At 39.4% G+C, this 19,608-nt stretch overlaps 1 protein-coding gene across 1 annotated transcript in view; it reads right to left on the bottom strand.

Moving 5' to 3' along the window:
- Positions 1 to 11,723: 11,723 nt before the first annotated feature.
- The window catches only part of IL17REL (interleukin 17 receptor E like), a 46,118-nt gene continuing 38,233 nt past the window's right edge, over positions 11,724 to 19,608 (bottom strand). The window contains exons 14-17 of the mRNA XM_066318595.1: positions 17,253 to 17,312; positions 16,179 to 16,236; positions 13,531 to 13,585; positions 11,724 to 12,540 (exon numbers count right to left, since the gene is read on the bottom strand). Of these exons, the coding sequence (XP_066174692.1) occupies positions 12,513 to 12,540; positions 13,531 to 13,585; positions 16,179 to 16,236; positions 17,253 to 17,312 (201 nt within the window). The 3' untranslated portion in view covers positions 11,724 to 12,512. The remainder of the gene's footprint in view (positions 12,541 to 13,530; positions 13,586 to 16,178; positions 16,237 to 17,252; positions 17,313 to 19,608) is intronic.

Genomic DNA, 19,608 nt, shown 5'->3' with positions numbered 1-19,608 from the left:
AAGCATCCAACTGGAAGGGGTAGTTACCAAAAGCAGGGTGCAGGCTAGATGATGCTACACTTAAAGCCTCCTCTTCTCCTTACAGATGTTCTAAATACCCAGGGAGTTGGTATACCATATTGCTATTCCTCCTCTGAAGGTTCCTTGTCTTACTCCCTTCATGGGATAGTATTAAGAAAAGTAAAATCTGTAGAGGTCTTTAATGTTTGGGTATTTTTTAATTTAATGTCATTAATCTTGCAATTTGAGTAGCCCCTCATAACTGGCTAAGAACATGATTAATTAGCACGGCAAAAAAAAACCAAACAGTGACTCAGACCTTCCAGACTGACCCTTGCCCTCCATAGGACAAATGATTTCTGTTCAGTTCTACAACAAACCAGAAAAGATCATTCAGGTGAGCACACCCTGACCAGTGCAGTCCACTGGGGAGCCTAGAAAGATCCCAACCTGCAAAGGCCAGAATTTGGTGTTATCTATGCAAATTTCAAGGGGGTTTCCCATATGAAATGACCTATAACCAGCAAAGAAGAGGAAGTCACACTTCCTCACGCAGCCACATGAAGGATTGACAGTAATGGCATTTGCTGCACTGTGATAGTTTCTCCCTTTGTCACTCTGAATTGCTCTGTAGTTCTGTCAGTGGTTCCCAGCACTGGCTGGCTTGGTCTTATCATGACAGCCTTACTGGAAACTCGTTCCCGCTGTTATTCTTCGCAGAATCCATCATAATTTTTTTATTGCTTGTCAAGTGGAAATTCCCAACTCTGAACAAATTTACACAGATAACAGTCTATATTGCATTTGCCTAGTTTCCTTATAGGAAACTGAGAACAGGTTGTGCTTTTAGAATTACCCAGTTTACTTTCCCTGAGTTACCATCCCCTGAAAATGAAAGGAAGCTGCGTTGTAACTGGAAAGGATAACCAGTTTTATAAGGGGTAGTATGTCAGCTGATAACCTTGGTTATTGCTGTTTCTGTACTGAGGTTTGGCTTCCCAACATTGCATGCAGCCATCAGAGCCAAGAAAGTAACACAATTACCTGGATGCTGCAATCAGCTGTTCCCTGCAATGGCACAGGTATTGATTCCACGAATATTCCTTCTGAATTCTCTGGCATAATTCTCTTGTTCATATTGTCTGCTTAAAAGAGCACCTGGAATTAATTCACCTTAAAGCTTTCTCTTCTGCAATCAGCTAAAGCTAAAAAAAAAAAAATTCTGGAATGAGGATTTACATTGAAATTGTTGCCATGGATGGTGAAGATCCAGCTAAAAATCAGTCCATGAATTCAGCCTGAAGACAAAAAAGTGTAAGAACTGGAATGATTTCCAGGGAGATCTAGAAAAAAAAATAAATGAGGAAAGAGATAATAAAAGATGATTGATTACAGCTTTTAGATTCTTCTCTAAAAGGGAAACTATTCTGACAAGTCAGTAAATTAAAATTCACCTGAAAGACAAATACCAAATACTGTCTACCTTTTCCTACCCAATGACAGATTATGTCTACCCACATAAACAGTTGGAGGATTCAAATTACTAAAGTAAAGCAGATAACAAATTACTAAAATAAAATGGCTGAGATAAGAAGAAAACACAAAACCTATATCTGAAGCCAGTCTTTCAGCACAAGGAACACATAGGGCAAAATAAATATTTTAATAGCTCTAGGAAAACAGAGTAGGAAAGAGGATGTATAGTCATAATGCAATAAAATAATATGATCTCTGTGGGCTTTTTTGTTTTGGTTTTTTACTAAATGAAAACTAAGAGAAAAGAAGGGCTAGTGAGAATGCAGAGCTGGAAGCCAATCTTGGATCTGCATGGCTGGATCCAAGGATGCTATAAACAGATGGAGATAATTCTTTATGCAATAATGGGAGACATATTAATATAAACTAATAAGTAATACCTCTGTAATATCAGAAGCCAGGCTTCACAAGCAGGCAATTTCCTCTCCTTAGAAACTATCTCTTACTGTGTGCATGTGTGGTCCCTGATGACTTGGCTCTGCAGTTCATACCTCAGTCATAACCTCATATGAAGGGATAATTTGACAGCAGATATATCCTTTATATATTGTTTCAAAAAGTACTACATTAGTCATATGTTCCACATTCCTCTCATGTGCATTCCTCTCATATAAATCCTTTCAACCTTCTTTTTTCCCTTTGCATCTAAGTGAAATTGAGATTTTTATAGGAAAAAAGATTTGCAAACTCGCATTTGCTTCCCATTCTTGCCTTTGGCAAGTGGAAAGAGCTCCTGCAAGGTCTAATGTTGCTATATTAATAAATAAAGTTAGTCAGAAATCAAGAGTAAGAGGCCTGTGAGGTTAAAAAAGTGGCAGCACTTGCTGTTTTGACTGCGGTTTAGTGTTCAGTTTGAAAAAATGTTGTTGGAGCCCTGAAGCTGAAACAGAAGCATCATGAAAAGGAAACTGCTGAGGATAGATAGAGGTGGGTGGGAAACGGTGTCTGAAGAGATGTGAGAAACAAAAGGGATGTGAAAAAGTTGCTTGGTTGCCTTGTCAAAAAGAAAAAAAAAAAAAAAAGGGAACTGTGGATTTCAAGCTTTGCAAAACCTTCTGTGACAATTCACAGCCTTGTGCCCATTTCTCCTCTGAAAGCTGTACATGGAGTAACAATAGGGAAATCAGAAGAGCCAAATCTATGGAAAGTTCCACAAAGCCCCCAGCCATCATGGCAAAGCCACCACTGCTTTTCGTGAGGAACATCATTCTCAGGAACAAATACCATGAAACAATAGAATATAACAGATTAATCTGTAAATTGGCTTTCATTTTCTTTTATGAACCCACATTTCTTTTCCTGTGAAGCAGCGGAGAAGTCACCCCCAGAGTAATCCTTCCACCTCGGGATGAGCAGCTCTCTTCTGGAATGACCAGCAGCCAAAACAAAGCCACACCTGGGACTGCCCCCTGTACCTCACCTGTTAACCAGCGTTGTATGTGCATGTGTTTGTTTTATGAAATGCATGTTAGGACAGGAAGGCAGAGCATTTCATCTACCTATTACATATGCTCTTTTCCAAATAAATCCTTCAGAAATGTTTTCCTGGCACACAGTTGGTTCTCTCAATCTACAGTCTGGCTCAGACACCAGGATTTGAAGTCTATTTCCAGCACACTCAGCCAGAGTGTTGCATTCCCCACTTGCCCCAGAGTCACTGCCACAGAGCTGCAGTGCTGCCTTTGCAAATAACCCAGCACAGCCTCCAACTGCTCTGGGGCCAGTTCTTGGGCTCTGACCAAGGAATCCTGCTCCTTCCATGAGTTACTCAGACACCAGGCCAAGGCAGCTCGAAGACACATCACTGTCAGGATGTTGGTCATCACAGGTTTGCACTGACAGTCTCACCTGTCCCCAGAGGGAGATTCCAACCTTGTTTGTTCTCCTCGCTGTATCTCAAGACCCTACTTTGCATTTGTTATTGCAGAGTTGGATGGGAGTTCATCTTCCTTCGCCTCTTTTCTCTCAGACTCAACAGGTAATTTGCATAATTCCCAAATTGTTGACACAGGGCAGTATAAAAAGTCAATACCAGAGCTCAGACACATGCTGCCATTGGCAATCACCTGGCTTCACCTCCTACTGACTGAGCTTCTGGATAAGGAAACATCCAAACCATCGCATCGTAGCCTTCAGTAATCCAGTGCACTGAGAGGGCCTCCATTTCCTCTTCACTTTGTCACTTTTAAGAGAAAGAGAAACTGAATTGCTGCTGAGGAGTCTTGGTGAACTTAAAAAACACACAGAGCAATGGCATCCAGAAAGTTTTCCAAATGGGCTGACTGAAAAATCAGAGATTTGTCAAGAATGCCAAGGATTGAATAAACAAATTAAAGGAAGAACAAATTAAAGGAAGAAACACTTAGATAACTAAGTGTCCTGGATCTTGTATGGAGAATTTTGTGATTCACTTTCAGAGGAACCACGCAATTGTGGAAGTACTTTTCAACACAGGTTGAAGTTTCCCCATCAGACTCCCAAATTCAGCAAGACTTAAGCCTAGGCCCAATGAGTAGTCTATTCTTTCCTTACCAGTCATTATGGTTTAAAAGCTGTGCTCAGTTTTTCACAATTAATCAAATAAATGCTAAACCTACGCAGCTGTTAGGAAACACTTGATTAAAATCACAGCTGAGAAAGTGAGAGAGAAAGACTAATCCAAAGCAAACACTACTTTGCATAAATTAAGAGATTAATGCAGGGAGTTGTATCATTCAGTGCACTTCCCTTTGGACCACTTCCCTTTGGAGCACTCCCCATGGCCAATTGCAAGGAAGTGCAATGCTATTCCACAGTTTTCACTCTTGTCCCCAGCTGCGCTATTAACAGTCTATCTGAAGACAATGTCTCTAGTGAGAAAAATATGAGGACAAGATAGAGGGCATGGAAAAGGTATCTGGCAATTAAAGAGAAGATATTTATGTACATTTTTACTGCTTCAGAGGAAGCACATGTTGGTTTCTCAACTGTTCAACATGCTTGTAAAATATCCAGCTAATAGTGTAAAACATTTGCCAATAAACCTAAGGTATTCAAGCTGAACATAAAAAAAAATTACAAATGGTTTTTGCAACAGTGAGCAGCTGATGATAAAATGGTAGATGGTTCTCAATGCTGATAAATAAAGTGATGTGTGTGGGGAAAACAAAACAAACCTGCAGCTACAGAAAACACCAATGGCACCACCACAACCATCACCACTCCTACGATGAACCTTAACTAATGCAGAAGGTGTCCTGTGCTGGCTCACGGTGCCTTGGTAGGCTCATGAAAAAAAAAAAAAAACTACCATAAGGAGCAAGTTGCAAAACTTTTCTAAAGCTGCCTGTCTTGCAAAAACTGTTATACTCCATATCTGATACTGTCACATACAGCCTGCTGCTTTAGGCAGAAGTGATTTGGACTAGAGGATCAGGAGTTTTTTCCCTTCAAACCCAGCTATGTAAAGACTGCATGGCCATATATACCAGATATAGCTACCTACTTATTTACTTAACATCCCAGTAAAGAGTGAACGTCCTGTGGCTGAGTCTTCCCTGCACATTGGCACAGGGTATATTAACATTCATGGAAGTGTTACCAGAAACTGTCTAATGCAAGGGAATTTTAGCAGTTGTCTATTTTGCCTTATGAATTTGTTTAGTTGAAGGAATATTAATGAAGTATCTGTCTCTTCTGTCCAGTCTACAAGAAGCAGGGTCTGAAGAAAACATAAAGGTGTATTTTTTGTAACACACTGCTATATTCTGATTTAGCCATTAGCACTAGTGATTGACATCTTGGATTTCTAAGAGTTCCATGTCAACAGTTTAGTACTTAAAAGTACTTTTTAAAAACAGGCAGGTAGTTGTCAGCATTATTAGACAGAGAAGAGAGAACAGGACGGAACATCTCTATGCCACTGTATAAAATAATATGTTTTCATATTTTGAATACTGTTCAGGTGGTTGCTATATAAAGAACAACTAAATAGAGCAAAATTCTTCAAACTTTCTAAAAGATCAAGAAGATAACATTGAAGTCAATAAAGAATAAGGAATGTGGGAAAATAAGTACAGACAAACAGTTCATTGTTCTTTTTGTCATAAACTAGGAGACATTAGAGCTCAGTGAATGTCATAGTGGCTGGTGACAGGTTTAAAGCAAGGACAGATACTTCACATATCACCTGCTTACTGTGGAGTTTAACAAAATGAGGAATAGAAAATATGAGATTTATGAGAGTTCAAAAAGAGACTTAGGTTGTATAAGAAAAACCCTTCCAGAGATACTAAACACATAAGAATAATTCCTTCATTAAGTTTTTAAGAAATGCAGATGAACCTGTTGAAGACAGAGTACAAACTAGACGAACATTTGATTTCAAACAGTAAAAACTCTCATATGTCCTTACTCAAAGTTAGGGAAGGCCATGGTGACTGGATAGAATGTAGAAAAGGTTCAGAGAAGCTCTGCTCCTGGCTAGGAGCACTCTGCAACACACAGGGAAGGATGGGATTTACAGAGGAAAAAATTTATCTGTCTGTAATTTCCTACTTTGCCCAGACTGTACTTTTTGTTTCTTCCGGCTCCTTACCCTCCATTTTCTGTCAACCATCTGGGCTCCATGAACAGGAGAGAAAATACATTGTTTGTTGTATGGTGAAGTGAGAATGTGTGTGTCTAGCTCCAGCCTCACAATCTTCCCTTAGGATGGACTTGATTTGGAGATGGCATAAAGGAAAATAGCATGTCTCATCATGAGGTGCAATATGGTTGGAGGAGGAGCATCTTTGTCACAGGACAGACAAAACACCGATCTTGCCCTGACTAGTATTGATGGGGACATAAATTTTAGCCTTTAGAGGAACTAGCAAGGATGTCAGCAAAAGCGCAGAAGCTTATTATGTTCTGACCCAAAGTTGAATAAAATCTGTGTAGTGAGAAACAGCTTTGATTCTTCATGCACATGATTTGTTCTCTCTGAAATAATCCTATAATTACCCACATTCCAAAAGCTGTTCCTTATGCCTCATAGTCTAAAAACTTGGTTTACATTTACCTGGAAATGAATCACTGGACTTCATAGAAGAATTAAGAGGGTTTGTGCTTCTGGGAAATGAAACTAAGTAGTGTGCACATGCTGCCAGCAAAAAGTAATACAAAGAAAATGGAATCCAAATTTGACTGGGATCTACTACTAATTACTACAGATGGCTTACAGATCCGAGGCATACTTTCCTTGAGCGGGACAGTATCTGTTTTCTTCGTGACAATACTAAGTGGGCAGGGAACAATATGGTTTCTGGCAGGAATAGATATTGTTGCTGTCAGGCAGTGGTTCACAGGGCAGATGATACGCGAGACAAAGTTTCTTGCAGTGTTCATTCTTCGCCTCCCTTTGTCTCAAGCTTCACACACATGAGCAGCACTCACCCTTCACAAAAATTCACAACTGTCAGATTAGACATAGGGAATTGTGGTTATGAATTATGTTACAATGAACATTCTTTTAGTGACACTCCCGGTATTTCTGGAGTTTTTCAGAATTCCATAAAATTGCATATTACTTTTAAAAGCCATTTCTTTAGAGACCTTGAGAAACAGATAAGAAAATGCTGCTACCCTGTATGGCTGAGTCATACAAAAATTATCTCCATTAAAGACTTGATGCATTTGTTCTTCATTTCTGTGAGCTGGAAAGAATATATTGGAGTATTTTCTGGAAAGAGAGAATGGAACCTTGTAAGAATCCAAAACTTAACTTGTAGTGTTTGGGTCTTTTAAAATACCAGAAACACACATGGTACATTCTTCAAACACAGTTTCTACTTTTCTCTTGTGTTGGAAACAGAGCAGTGGTAAGCTGGAGTGCAGCAGAACCTACATTCAGGAATCACAGAATCCTCAATTTCATCTGAGGCAGTAAAAAAACAACAGCAATTTTTGTACAGATATTTCCTATGATATCCAGTGTCTCTGTGCCAAAGAGTAATAAACAGCCTTCCCAAATACATTTATATTATTCTTGTAGTCTTTTTCATGGAATAAATCTCAGTCTACTTGTGCAGCTTAGGTTGTATATATGCTGCAGCACAGCAGTTAACTGGTTATTTGGTGAATATTCCCCTGGCCACTAGTTTTAAGTGGGAAAATGGTCATGAAATAACTATCAAGGGTGTGTAGCTGTTGTGCATCTTGGTGGTTTTCCACATGTTTGAACCACCTTTGCTTTCTCTCACCACTGGTAGGATGGTTATTATTGAAGAAAGGAATAAAAATGACAGGCTGTTTCCACAGGATGCTGTAAGGTGACTTGTTGACCCAAGAAACTGTGAAGTCCATAGGTAAGAAGCCCATAGTCTCACTGATGAGGACTCCCTGTGGTACAGACAGGTTCAGGGTCTGTTTTCCTCCCACCCATCCTGGCATTGTGTCCCATGAAGAAGAGGACAAGGTAGTGTATAACAGGGATGAAGGTGAGAAGCATCAGGTAGGGACAATGTATATATTGGGTGCAGAGCAGCACATCTGTGGTTACTCTCCACTCATTTTCCTGTTTTCCCTGGAAGTTCTGAGTGAGGAGTAGCAGTGAGTCAGGAATGTGAATCACACCTGGGATGCCCAACTTCCCCTCCCCCTTCCCTCTCCTGCCCCACAGCCTTTGTCCCCTCCAGTCCATCTCCCCTGCCCCACCTCTAGTCACCCCTGCCTCAATTTCTGCAGGTCTCTGTCATTCTTCATCCTTTCTGGGCTTTTTTCTGCAGGCTCCATATTCAGCTTTTCCTTCTGAGTGCATCTCCCTACCTGTGCCTACAGATCCTGAAAGTACATTCTCCCCATCTTTTATCTAATCTTCCTATCTCTGGGCATTCTTTTTGCTTTTCATCCTTTCTACTGCCAAACACATCCTGTCAGGGAATCCCTCATGACAAAACAGCACAAATCCAGCTTCTGAATGCATATAAGCAATGCAAGCAAAGCTTAGAAATCTCTGCAGTGTGTGATCAGACACTAGAACCTGTGAAATACGTGAGCATAGTGTCTATCAACTCAAAGGCAAGAGTTCTTGTATTCTACTGGTTATGGCATGAAAAGGTACAAAACCTTGGAGAGAGCATTGGAGATCACAATCCCATCCACAGCTGATTTTGAGAGCTGGCTTTTAGAAGTTAGATAGGAACTTATACGGCTTTAAAAGAGGATGGTTTAGGTTTCATTCTTTAGAATGCAGTCAATGGCAGAAAATACATCTGACAAATTTCATGTATTAAAAAAAGTAGTCTATAGAAATTATCCTCTGTTTCTCAGTAGATAAGATGTCCTGGTTTTACTGTACCAGCTAGATAATAAGAATTCATTAAGATCTATTTAAGATGGAGCATTAATCTGTCTGATGGTTCCTAGAACATAATAATTTCTAGAATGCTTTTGAATCCAGTACCAGAATTGACCCTTGTTCATTTAGTTAAAGTTTTTCAAAAATGGCACTTAGTGCCACATGAAAAGGCCTATTCCTGCAAAATGAGTCAGCAATACAGGCAGTGGCTTGAAGTGGTAGAAAACCAGCAGGGGGGTGGGAGGAATAGCTTCCATCATTTTGCTACTGGACTTGTTCACTGAACACAACAGCTTTACATGTTTGCACTAAAGGGCTTTCCGGATAAGAGAGAGAAATTGTTTTCTTAATCCAGAAAGATATTTCTGTGTACAATAAAGAAACTTGCAGGGGATATGAGATATAAGATAAAGTCATCATTTTTTAAGCCAGCTGTTACAGGATATGAGTAAGGGGAACCTTTCACACAATTGAAGCAAGCACATTTCCTTCTGTTTGTTAAGCACAGGTGTGTTACACTTCAGGTTGAAGTCTATTGTCAGGTATGACAACTCAGTCAGCCTGCCAGCTAAGGACCTAACAAACAGAACTGTTTGCACTCCCCTAGAGCTGGGCTGGTTTCCTTCTGCTGGCTCACATAGGCCTGGTTTTGTAAGAAGTGAAAGCAGCAGTAAAATAACCCTACAAAAGTATCATAATTTCTCTTCCCATTTATTTCCTTGAAGTAGTTTATCAGAAGTCCAAAAAAGAGACAGGTCAGGAACACAGCCTGCAGAGAAGGACTAGTTCTGCTGTGGCTGGGTGAATACACAGCCACTCTAATGAGGGATGTGGCAATTCAAGCACAGCACTCAACTGTAACTTTGCTGATATCAAGGAAATGTATGCATTACTGCAAATAAAGAACACTGCAGCAGCACCAGGCTGGTTTCCCACACCTGACCACATGTCAGCATAGCAAGAAAATAAGTCCCTAAGTAAGCGGAACAAAATTGCTTCAATTTATGTGTTAACTTTAAATGTTTCAGGATTGTGCAATGCACTAGACATAACAGAAAGTCTTAAAAAGATTACTAAAAAGCGTCTTATCAGTGTTTTTGCTATATTTCAATGATATTCTGATACATGCTAAGATCTCAGAAGAAGTGGGACATTGATGCTCTGTGATAATACTAAGAATGTAGCTATTAAATGGAAAACAAATGCATGAAGGTTATCTCAACACAGAGTGTTTGGACTGAGCCCATAATAAGCCAGGGAATTTCCTTCAGCAAAGGAGTGGAGGCTCTAGAAAATTAGCCAAGTCTATAAGCAACACATAGGGGGTTTTTGCATTTGACTATTGCTATTTGACAATTTGACTATTGACACAGCACGTTTACTTGTGCATTGGTCAATATTGCAAAATTGTTGCGTATTTTGGGTTAGAGAAAGAAAACATTTCAGGGGTCAGCAGAGTGTAATGAATACTTTTAGTGTTAGGAAAAATTTTAGTACTACCTTCTTTCAGGACTGACCTACCACTCTTTAAAATGTCTTGTGAAAAAATTTAAACACCTTTACTTTTGCAGCTATGGAGTCACAAGGACAGAAGAGGGTGTAACTTCTCTAGAAAATACTGTACCTGAGTGGAACTCCTTCCAAATGTGTTACATGTATGGGGTGGTCCAGTCAGCATCTGGGACAGCAGGAAAGCTGGTCCCAGGGGGAGCAGGAATTTTGTAATTAGAGGAGACAATGTTTGCCTGAAGCGCAGAATTAGAAAAGGACTCACGCAGATTTGCTCGGGAGTTAGTCAGAAAAGCTACCAGCAATTTTCTCACTACATAAATGCAAACAGGCAGACCTGAGCTAAAGTATAGAAATACTACTAAGGATTATTTGCAAACATTTTTTGTAAGCAGGAATGTTGTAACGGGAAGCATTTAGATTGAGTTGCCTGGGCTGCCTTTAATACAAGTATCTAAGCAGAATGAAATATGCCTGGAAACTGCCTGTCTCTCACAGGGCCATGGTGGGAGCCTAGAGACTGCCTTTGGATGAACACTTTACTCTCAGGTTAAGTGATGTCTGCTGTGTCCACCATCCAAATGTTTTCTTTGGTATTTTCAGTACTGCAGCCAACGAGAGATGATGTGCTGCAAGAGAGTGCCTATGCAGCTGAAAGAGGACTTTCTCTTTGAAAACACAGAGCTTAGTACAGCTCAACATGAGCTTGTCATTGGAGGTGCTGTTTTGCCTTAGCCTTAGATACACCTGTATCATTTTAACTCATTTTCTCTTGGAGGACATATTCATAAAGTTGATCTTAAGACATCATGGCAATAAAATTCACTCTGTGCAAATCAACTTTTCCTGCAGAAAAGACCTTTCCACTGGAAGGAAGTGAATAGAGTTGTGTTATGATGCTCTCTCAGCTGGTTGGCCAAGTGTCTGGTTTCTGAAAGGCATTAGAGGAAAAGCAGGTGTGCCTGGATAGGTCAGAGCTTCAACTTCACAAAGTAACTAAGTGCTTTAGGAATGCTGCCCTGCCACCTCTGCTTTTGGAGCTGCAGCACTCCTAGGAATGAGACTAGGTCTAATACATGTGCAGAGTAAACAATAAAGCTTTTATAGCAAAGGAGTCAAGCAGAACTTGACCTCTCCAGGTAAAATTCTTGTGTTTCAATGCAGTAGATATGTCTCTTATACTGTACTCTGTAAACGTGTCAATGAATGTCTTGAAACAAAACAAAACAAAACAAACAAATTTTAAACTCTCACACACATTCAGATGGAAAATATTTTTTATTGATCTTCTTGTTCCAGACCCTTGCTCCTCACCCATATTCCTGATCTGAAGTGATCAATTCCACATGGTTTCAGGATATGCTATTAATCATCTTTTATTCCAGTGTTACACAACAGGAAGTATGTTTGACAGGGCTATTCAGCAAAATAAAGGCCAAATATTTGTTAATCAGTACAGTGTGTAATATTATCCTGAACAATTGAGTATAAATACTGATACAATAGGGAAAAATATTTCCATTATTTCCATTAAGCTGTCTCCTTCTAGACCAGATTTCTACAAGACAGTTTTAAATAGCTATCAAAAGACATGTACCACTCAGAAAATAGGAAAATTATCTCTGAGGCAAACACAAATGCAAACACAGAAAGCAATTGTTAGGTATGCTTAAAGAACGTGTTCTGTCATGGTGAGATCATCAGAAGGCTGGAGAAAATCAAAACAGGAAATTGCAAACAAGAATAATGCATCAAAGCTGAGAAAACTTCCTCCATTCTTCGTTTCTCAGAAACTATTGCTTATGGGTTTAAAATGAAGGCAAGAAAATCTGAAATACTTGTTCTATAGGTACACAAAGTACTATGAAAGTACTCAGAGCATGTTTTGAATAAAATACTACTTTAGATGGGAAATGTGGACCTGATTTTCTAAGTGATATAAGACCTTTTTTTTAATACTGGGAAATAAGGACTCATAATCTGAATTTGTCATATTAGAGTAGGCTCAACTTGCTAAATTCTTCACTCATGAGAATAATCTAATTAGAAACTACTGTCATGAGAAATGACCAGCTAAACAATATTTGCAAGTTGCACCAAAATACAATGTTGAGAAGATACTGAGGACCTTGACAACGTGTTGTTAAATTCAATGCAAGGACTGCACACTCTTCATCCTAGGGGAAAAACAGAAGAGGAAAGAAGATTGTTGTGAGGTTATTTTCTTCAAAGTGTGAAAAAGTTCGTTGCATTCATATATAGTTGGTGTATAAAAAGAAATCTAACCATTGGTCTACAGCTTGTGTTCTTGGCTGTCACAGTTCAAACAGTGCTTATATGAGCAAATAAACACAACCATGAAACTTTATTCTGAATGGTATCTTCTGACAAGGGAAAAGGCAAAAACTGCCTCTAAGCAAGGATGTAGCCCCTTCTCAACCACGTGATTTGCAGAGCTGCTGCAAGGCTGCATCTTTTCCCCGTCTTTGAACAAGGCTTTTTCAGACCATCTCTATTTTCTCTGGAAAAAAAAAAAAAACTCTTCCCACTCTTTCCCACTCTCCTAGGTTAGCTCTGAAAGGTATCCTTAAGGGAAGAGTATTTTTAAGGGCTCAGGGTCTACTCAGTTATACCTCCATGGGCTGAATTATTTACTGATTTATCTGTAGCCTAGGAGAGGTGTTTTGTAAAGGACTGTGGCAATAAGAAGCAGCACTGGAATAGCTGAACAGACATGTCTAATCAGTGAGAGCACAGAGGGATCTGATCTGCATGCAAACATCAGTGAGAAGGCAGGGGACAGATGCTAATAATGTGAATACCAGGCACAGCACATCTGAGCTTGTTTCGGGGCTCTGGAAGGTTGTGTTGTTACTTTACAAACTTCTCACTGGTTATTTGCCTCCCTTTATCCTCACCCTGGCAGCAAGGCAGCTGCACCTCTGATTCCAGACTAAACAGGACAGAGAGAAGGCAAGAGAAGAGAGAGCACAGAAGCAAGGAATGTCTTCAGTGGGAAAAGTTAAGAACCTGATATTCCTTCTAGCTATATAGAAAATTCATTCAGATTTTCTTTCTGTGCCTGTAGCAAGGCCAGTGATATGGTTTCAAGACTAAAAACTCCATCCATTCCCACAGATGTTTTAAACTGTACATTAGATGGATACCTGTGTGTCATGGCTTCTGCTGGGTTTCCATCACTGTGTGGCTGACCAAGAAAACCTGAGGGAACAAGTTCAAATATAGGTTGCCATTTTGTTTTCATTATGATTCACATATTTCTTCTCATAGTAACTTATATGGGTTATTGTTTCATGTACAACATACATAAGTTTCTTATTTTATAGGTGAAATAATGTCTCAAAATGCTTGGCTTTATTAAATAGAATCCAGAAGAGTGGTCAAAGGAAATAGAAAATTTAAAAAGAACACATAATTTTGCCTCCAAGTCAATGCTATTAAATGCAAATTTTAAAAAAACCCACCACATTATTTTCCCATTTCCATCCTTTGTAGAGTAAACAAGACCAGGCCATTGTAATTCCCAAAGCACAGCTACTTATAGAAAAATGCAATCCATTGTAGACTAACAAATCCTACATGCCAGAAAGCTCTTCTTGGAGCCTGGGTAAAGAGCAGCCTTCCTGATGGTTAGACACACTGACTTTTTTATAGTAGATGTTGTTATGACTGGAATCTTGTCTTTAATAACGTCATGAGTGTTCTGGACACACCAGCAGTGCTTGGTATCTTTAACAGCAACACTTAACATGCACATTTCTATTTTACAAAGATGTAGACAGTATATAATTTCACTATGCCATTACAAGATTATTTGCCATTTGCTTTGACATTTGTATAAACCATATTGTCACAGATTACAGATAAATCTTGACATTAATATTGCCTTCACATTTATGTGGATGGGTTTTCTTAACACCTTAGGCCCAAACACAATAGCATCCCAAAGTAACAATTATCACCCACAGGGAGTCTTCTAAGAAATTTTCATGTCCTGATTTTAAAAGGACATGAAAGAATTATTTTAGAAATACCTTTCTTATAGAAAATGTGCATTTAAGAATACGAAAGTCCTGTAGTAGTAGTATGAGGAGGAGTAATTAGTAGTTTTGATGTTACTGATGCATGAAAAACCTGACACCTGAGAAGCAGCTGGTGGCTTCTAATGAGTCATTAAGAATATTGCAATTAAGGCAGTGAGACCCACCAAGCCAGTTCAGTGTCCCACCTCTGACACTGACTTGTACCATCTTCCTTACAGGGAGGTTTAGGAAACACTGGTCCACAGATAGGGATGGATTTATCTGCCAACCAATGTATATCACATTATCCCAAAACCATAAATTATGTCACAATCCATGAAGCATGAGGTTAATGTGCAACAAACACAGTGATCACATATTAAAGGTCTGATATTCTAGATAAGTGCACATTTTCTCCCTTTTTTTTTTAATCTCCACAAATCCCTAATCAGAAGAAAAAAAAAAGAACAAAAAAAAAAAAGAAAAAAAAAAAGAAAATAAAACCACACAAACATACAAACAAAACAAAAGCAAGCAAAACAAACAAACTTTTGACAACAAGTCTGATATTTAATCAAATATTATGCTGAAAAAGTTCTTTAATCAGCTTTCAATGTTCCATGGAAATTTCCATTGACTCACAGACACATTCTCTCCCACTATGAGGTGCAGGGAAATTCCAAAGCTGCCATCTCTAGAGCTTTTAATTATTCTACATGCTTTTGTCATACTCTGCATTTTTTAAAAGGAAAACATAAAAATGAAAATGCACCCACACTGATTATTTAAGTTATTAATCTTGAGTAGGCTTGTTACAGGTTTTCCAGGGAAGAAACCTAAACTGGCATTATATGAATGATTACAGAAGTAACTACATTCAAACTACAAATTCAAGCTCCCTTCTTTTTATTATCAGGCTTCCAAATCCAAAGCTATAGTTAACTGACAGGTGTTTTTAGCAGGGAAAATCTGTCACAGGACTTACTATATTTGTAGTGAATTAGAAGGGGATATTGGTTGGTTGGTTGGTTGGCTGGTTGTGTGAGTTTGGGGATGTGTTTTTGGCAATGCTCAGATTGAGACTTCTCTCAGCATGATTCATTTTAGACTTTTTAGCTCTAAATTAGTCAATCCACTGCTGTGCTGCTCACCATAAACCCCACAGCCTTAGTTTGCTCTGAACTCAGTGATTTCTACAATGTGTTACTTTCAGGACTTGGATATTTTAGAATATTCTGACTCCAGAGTGTATCTGAGTGTACCTGAATCCATAATAATAATAATAATAATAATAATAATAATAATAATAATAATAATATCCAGAAGGAAATTTCTGTTTGTTCGGAAGTGGAAGGAAATGCTGCTGTCCCATTTGCAGAGGTGGGGAGCTGCCAGCAGGGCTGTGCTGCAGTCACTGCAGTGGCAGCAGTGTGTTGCCAAGGTGTGTTTTTAACCAGTTACTTCATGTACTGACAGCAAGGTAAATATAGGTGTGACAGACAGAACCTGGCACAGGGTGGAAAAATCACCTGGGAAGCAGAGGCAGCAGCCAGCCACACAAATTGCCCTTGCAGAGCTCATTAAAGTAGCTCATGAGGCATATGAATCCACTGTCTCTAAAGGAATCTGAGCATATCTAGCTCTCATGCACACAGGTGCATTCAGTCAGGGGAATACCTACATCAGCTTCCCAGTGAGAACACACTTCACCTGAAATGTTTTCTTCTACAGAATCAACACCCAATCCTTCCTTTGTTAACGTGCATACTTACCACAGTAGGTATCACAGATCTGCAGTGGAACTGAATAATCTACATCTGTTCTCCAGCCCTTTTAAAAGAAAGAATTGAGGCTTATTCCCCTTTCAGCAGAACTGTTAGTAAGCACTTGTGTTGACAAAATGAGATTGCTTTATTAGTTTACTCAAGGGACTGCATTTAAAATCTGTTTTTAAATATACACATATGGAGATTGCTGGTCTAGTGTATATTAAGTGAGTTGCATTCACTTTTAGGTCTCTAAATGATAATCATAATTTTTGTTGTTATTGTTGTCTGACAGAAAATGTCTTATTTACAAAATAAATAATTTAAGCAGGAAATTTTCAGTCTCCCCATCAAATTTCATTTCTCGTTAGGGAAAGAACTACTACTCTGATTACTCAGAAGGCTCTTGCCAATCTCACTTTCATCTTGCCTCTTTCTTCCCAGGGCCTTCCAGGGCAGCTACTGGAGCCTCAGAGCTCCACTCCTCACTTTCATTTCTCTCTGTGTCTGCTGAGAACATTAACTCCAGAGAGGCATAAACCTGTCAGCTTCATGCTCGTTTTCTATGAATAAAATTTCTTAATAAAGTTCAGCTATGGAAATAGCATGCAGAAATGTCAGAAAAAAAAATGGCTCAGTTCTGTTTTCCTGAGTGCTAATTCTAGGACACAATGCATTTGCTGTGCTGTTTACTAGATGCCCCACCTTTTCTAGTCAATGTCAATTTTTGAAAATTCATTTATTATTTACTTGGATCATTTATAGCTTGGATTTTTTTTTTTTTTAATGAAGGAACATATAAAGACAGAATTAACAATATCCTGATTATATCCTTTTATCTGCCACTGACAAAGGAAGATCACGGAGAGCAACTTCTCAGTTAATTAATGTCATCTCAAAGAGAGGTGGTGGCAGCACACCAAGCTATAAATAATGCTCTTTGCCAACTCGATTTGCACAGTAATCAGATTTAGTTGAGAGGAGAAAGCAGTGAGAATACCTGCTGGTTTGCTTGGTTTTTTAATGATTTGTTTATTAGTTTATTTTGTACAGGGTACCTGGCAAAAGCAAGACACATACCTGAATGCAAACTGTTGACCCACACATTTCCTGTGACACAGTAATTGAAACAGAATCTCCCTAATGAATAAAAAAAAAAAAAGAAATGGAAAAATCACTATTTTCCATATCATGGAACAATGAAAACATACTGTGTCTCTCCAGCTCTTTGCTTTGGTTTCCAATAATGCTATGAGTTCTACTGTATTAGAAAATCAATGGAAGGTTATTTATTTTCAGAGATAACCCCAGATCTCAATGACCATAAGCAGCTGGTGTTTTGCCAAGCACAATGTGGCAGCACAGGAAGAGGGCCAATGTTACTGCATTTTATGGAGCATCCTGAGGAGGACACTCTCCCCTCACTCTTTGCTTCCTCCCATCATCTTCACTTCTTTTCCCTGGTGGATGAGCTGAAGGAATGACCCTGTCCTTACAGTTCTTCTGGACTTCCCATCCCATTGTATGGAGAGAACAAGCTGAGCCTTAGGGTAAAATTGTCCTGAATGACTGTCTTGACATTTAATATTTGATTGATTATGGTTTGTCCACAAAATAATGTTTGTTACTGCACCAATAGCTATGAATCCCACACCACTCTCTTCAGTGTGGCAAACTCCTGAAGTAGTTTGGGGGAATATATTTTTTTTCAAGCATGGCTGAAGAGGAATTAGTAGTTAGAGGATCAACATTGGTTTCTGGGAGGTCTTGATGAAAACTTTGCCTATACTGCTCATGGTGTTGAGGCGGGGACTGTCTGTAACTGATGTGGGGTCCCATTCTGTCACAGCAGCAGAGGACATCACAGCTTTGTGCCACAGGGAAGAAAACAGCATTTTTAAATGCATCGGTGCCTTCATGAAACACACACTTGAATATCTAGCTGTGATTTATTGGTGCTCCACCATTACCCTTTCCACTTAGCAATTCACACCGGGAACCTTTAAAAACAGAAAGTATAAACTCCACAGATTTCCTGTGAAAGAAACCAGCTGAAGGGAAGTGCTACTGAAGGTTCCCTGAGTGTTGACAACTCTTCTACAGATTTCCATCTCTGCCAGTAATACAGCACTTTCCAGACAGCTTTTGCCATTAGGACAGACTCTTGATATTACCACCAATGCCCTCTGTGGTCCGTGTTAATTAGGATAGCTGTTTTTTCCCAGGCCTTTTCCCGTGATTATTCAGCTCTAGGATCTCCTAGAGGAGCAAGTTATCATCTTCCACCTATGGATGTCCTCAGATTGAGCTGAGTTGGAAAACTCTGTTTTTAACAGCTGTTCTGTTACATTCAGCACCAGAGGTGCAATAATGATCTAAACTCATTCATTAGAAAACAAATTCAGCATTCAGTGTCCAGCCCATTATGTTTAAGAAATCTTTGTTCTTAACTGCCTGGCCATCAGCTAAGCCCTGGTATGTGCACCCTTCTCACTAGAAGAATCACAAGTGGCTGAAAAAGGCACAGTTGCATTGTGTCCCTGCATAGAGGCAAATAAGTACAGCTGGAATATTCTTTAAAGAGAGGACAGATGTAGGAGCTATGCTTGTGTGCTCTAAAGCACATCCCCCTAGAGTGGGGCAAAGTCAACAGTCAGGAGTAGCAATTCAAAACACAATATCTAGATTTCTCCACTTCCTCCAGGTTCATCATATGCCATCTCATGTGCCTGGTCAGTGAAGCAGGCAGCAGGAGCACACATTTAGCAGTGGACATGAGACTGCTGAGGAGCTGGCTGCTGATGGGGGTCTTTCAGCATGGTGGTCCTAGTAGCCACTAGGATCTACCCTGCTAATATTCTGCTGCTTGAAAAGTAATGCTATGGCCACTCTTTAGCTCTTTGACTCCACTTTCCAGATGTGTCTCTCAGCAGATCACAGTTTGGGCCAACAAGGTAACTGATAGGCAGTGTTAAAGGGCAAACCACAGTGCTGCACTGAAAATGTGTGGGATATAGATAAAGCAGCAAGAGAGGAATGAGGCTCTCATGACTAGCTCCTGCCTGAAACTGAAATCTCACCCTCCTCTAATCTTTTCCCCCTCTGTCTCCAGTTTGTTGGAAGAAGTAGTTGTGTAGCCACACAATCAGCTGGCTCAAAAAGACAATTTGGCTGAAAACTAACCCTTTTTGCGTGTTGAGTTTGTATTGGCTGCTGTGACATTTAGAGTTCATCACGGATTGATGCCTCAAGTCTTATATTTCATGATGTGTGATTTGCCAGGTCAGCAATATCAGTGACCCATGTATGAAGTATTAACCATAACATTTGCTATATACACAATACAAATCCCACACTACAAAAATGACATTAAAATAATATTAAGGTTCCACTCAATAGTCATATCCTTTGATGTGACTCATTTGACTTGAGGATT

This window comes from Sylvia atricapilla, chromosome 5, assembly GCF_009819655.1.
Source record: "Sylvia atricapilla isolate bSylAtr1 chromosome 5, bSylAtr1.pri, whole genome shotgun sequence".
NCBI lineage: Eukaryota > Metazoa > Chordata > Aves > Passeriformes > Sylviidae > Sylvia > Sylvia atricapilla.
This window is presented reverse-complemented; position numbering and strand designations above follow the sequence as displayed.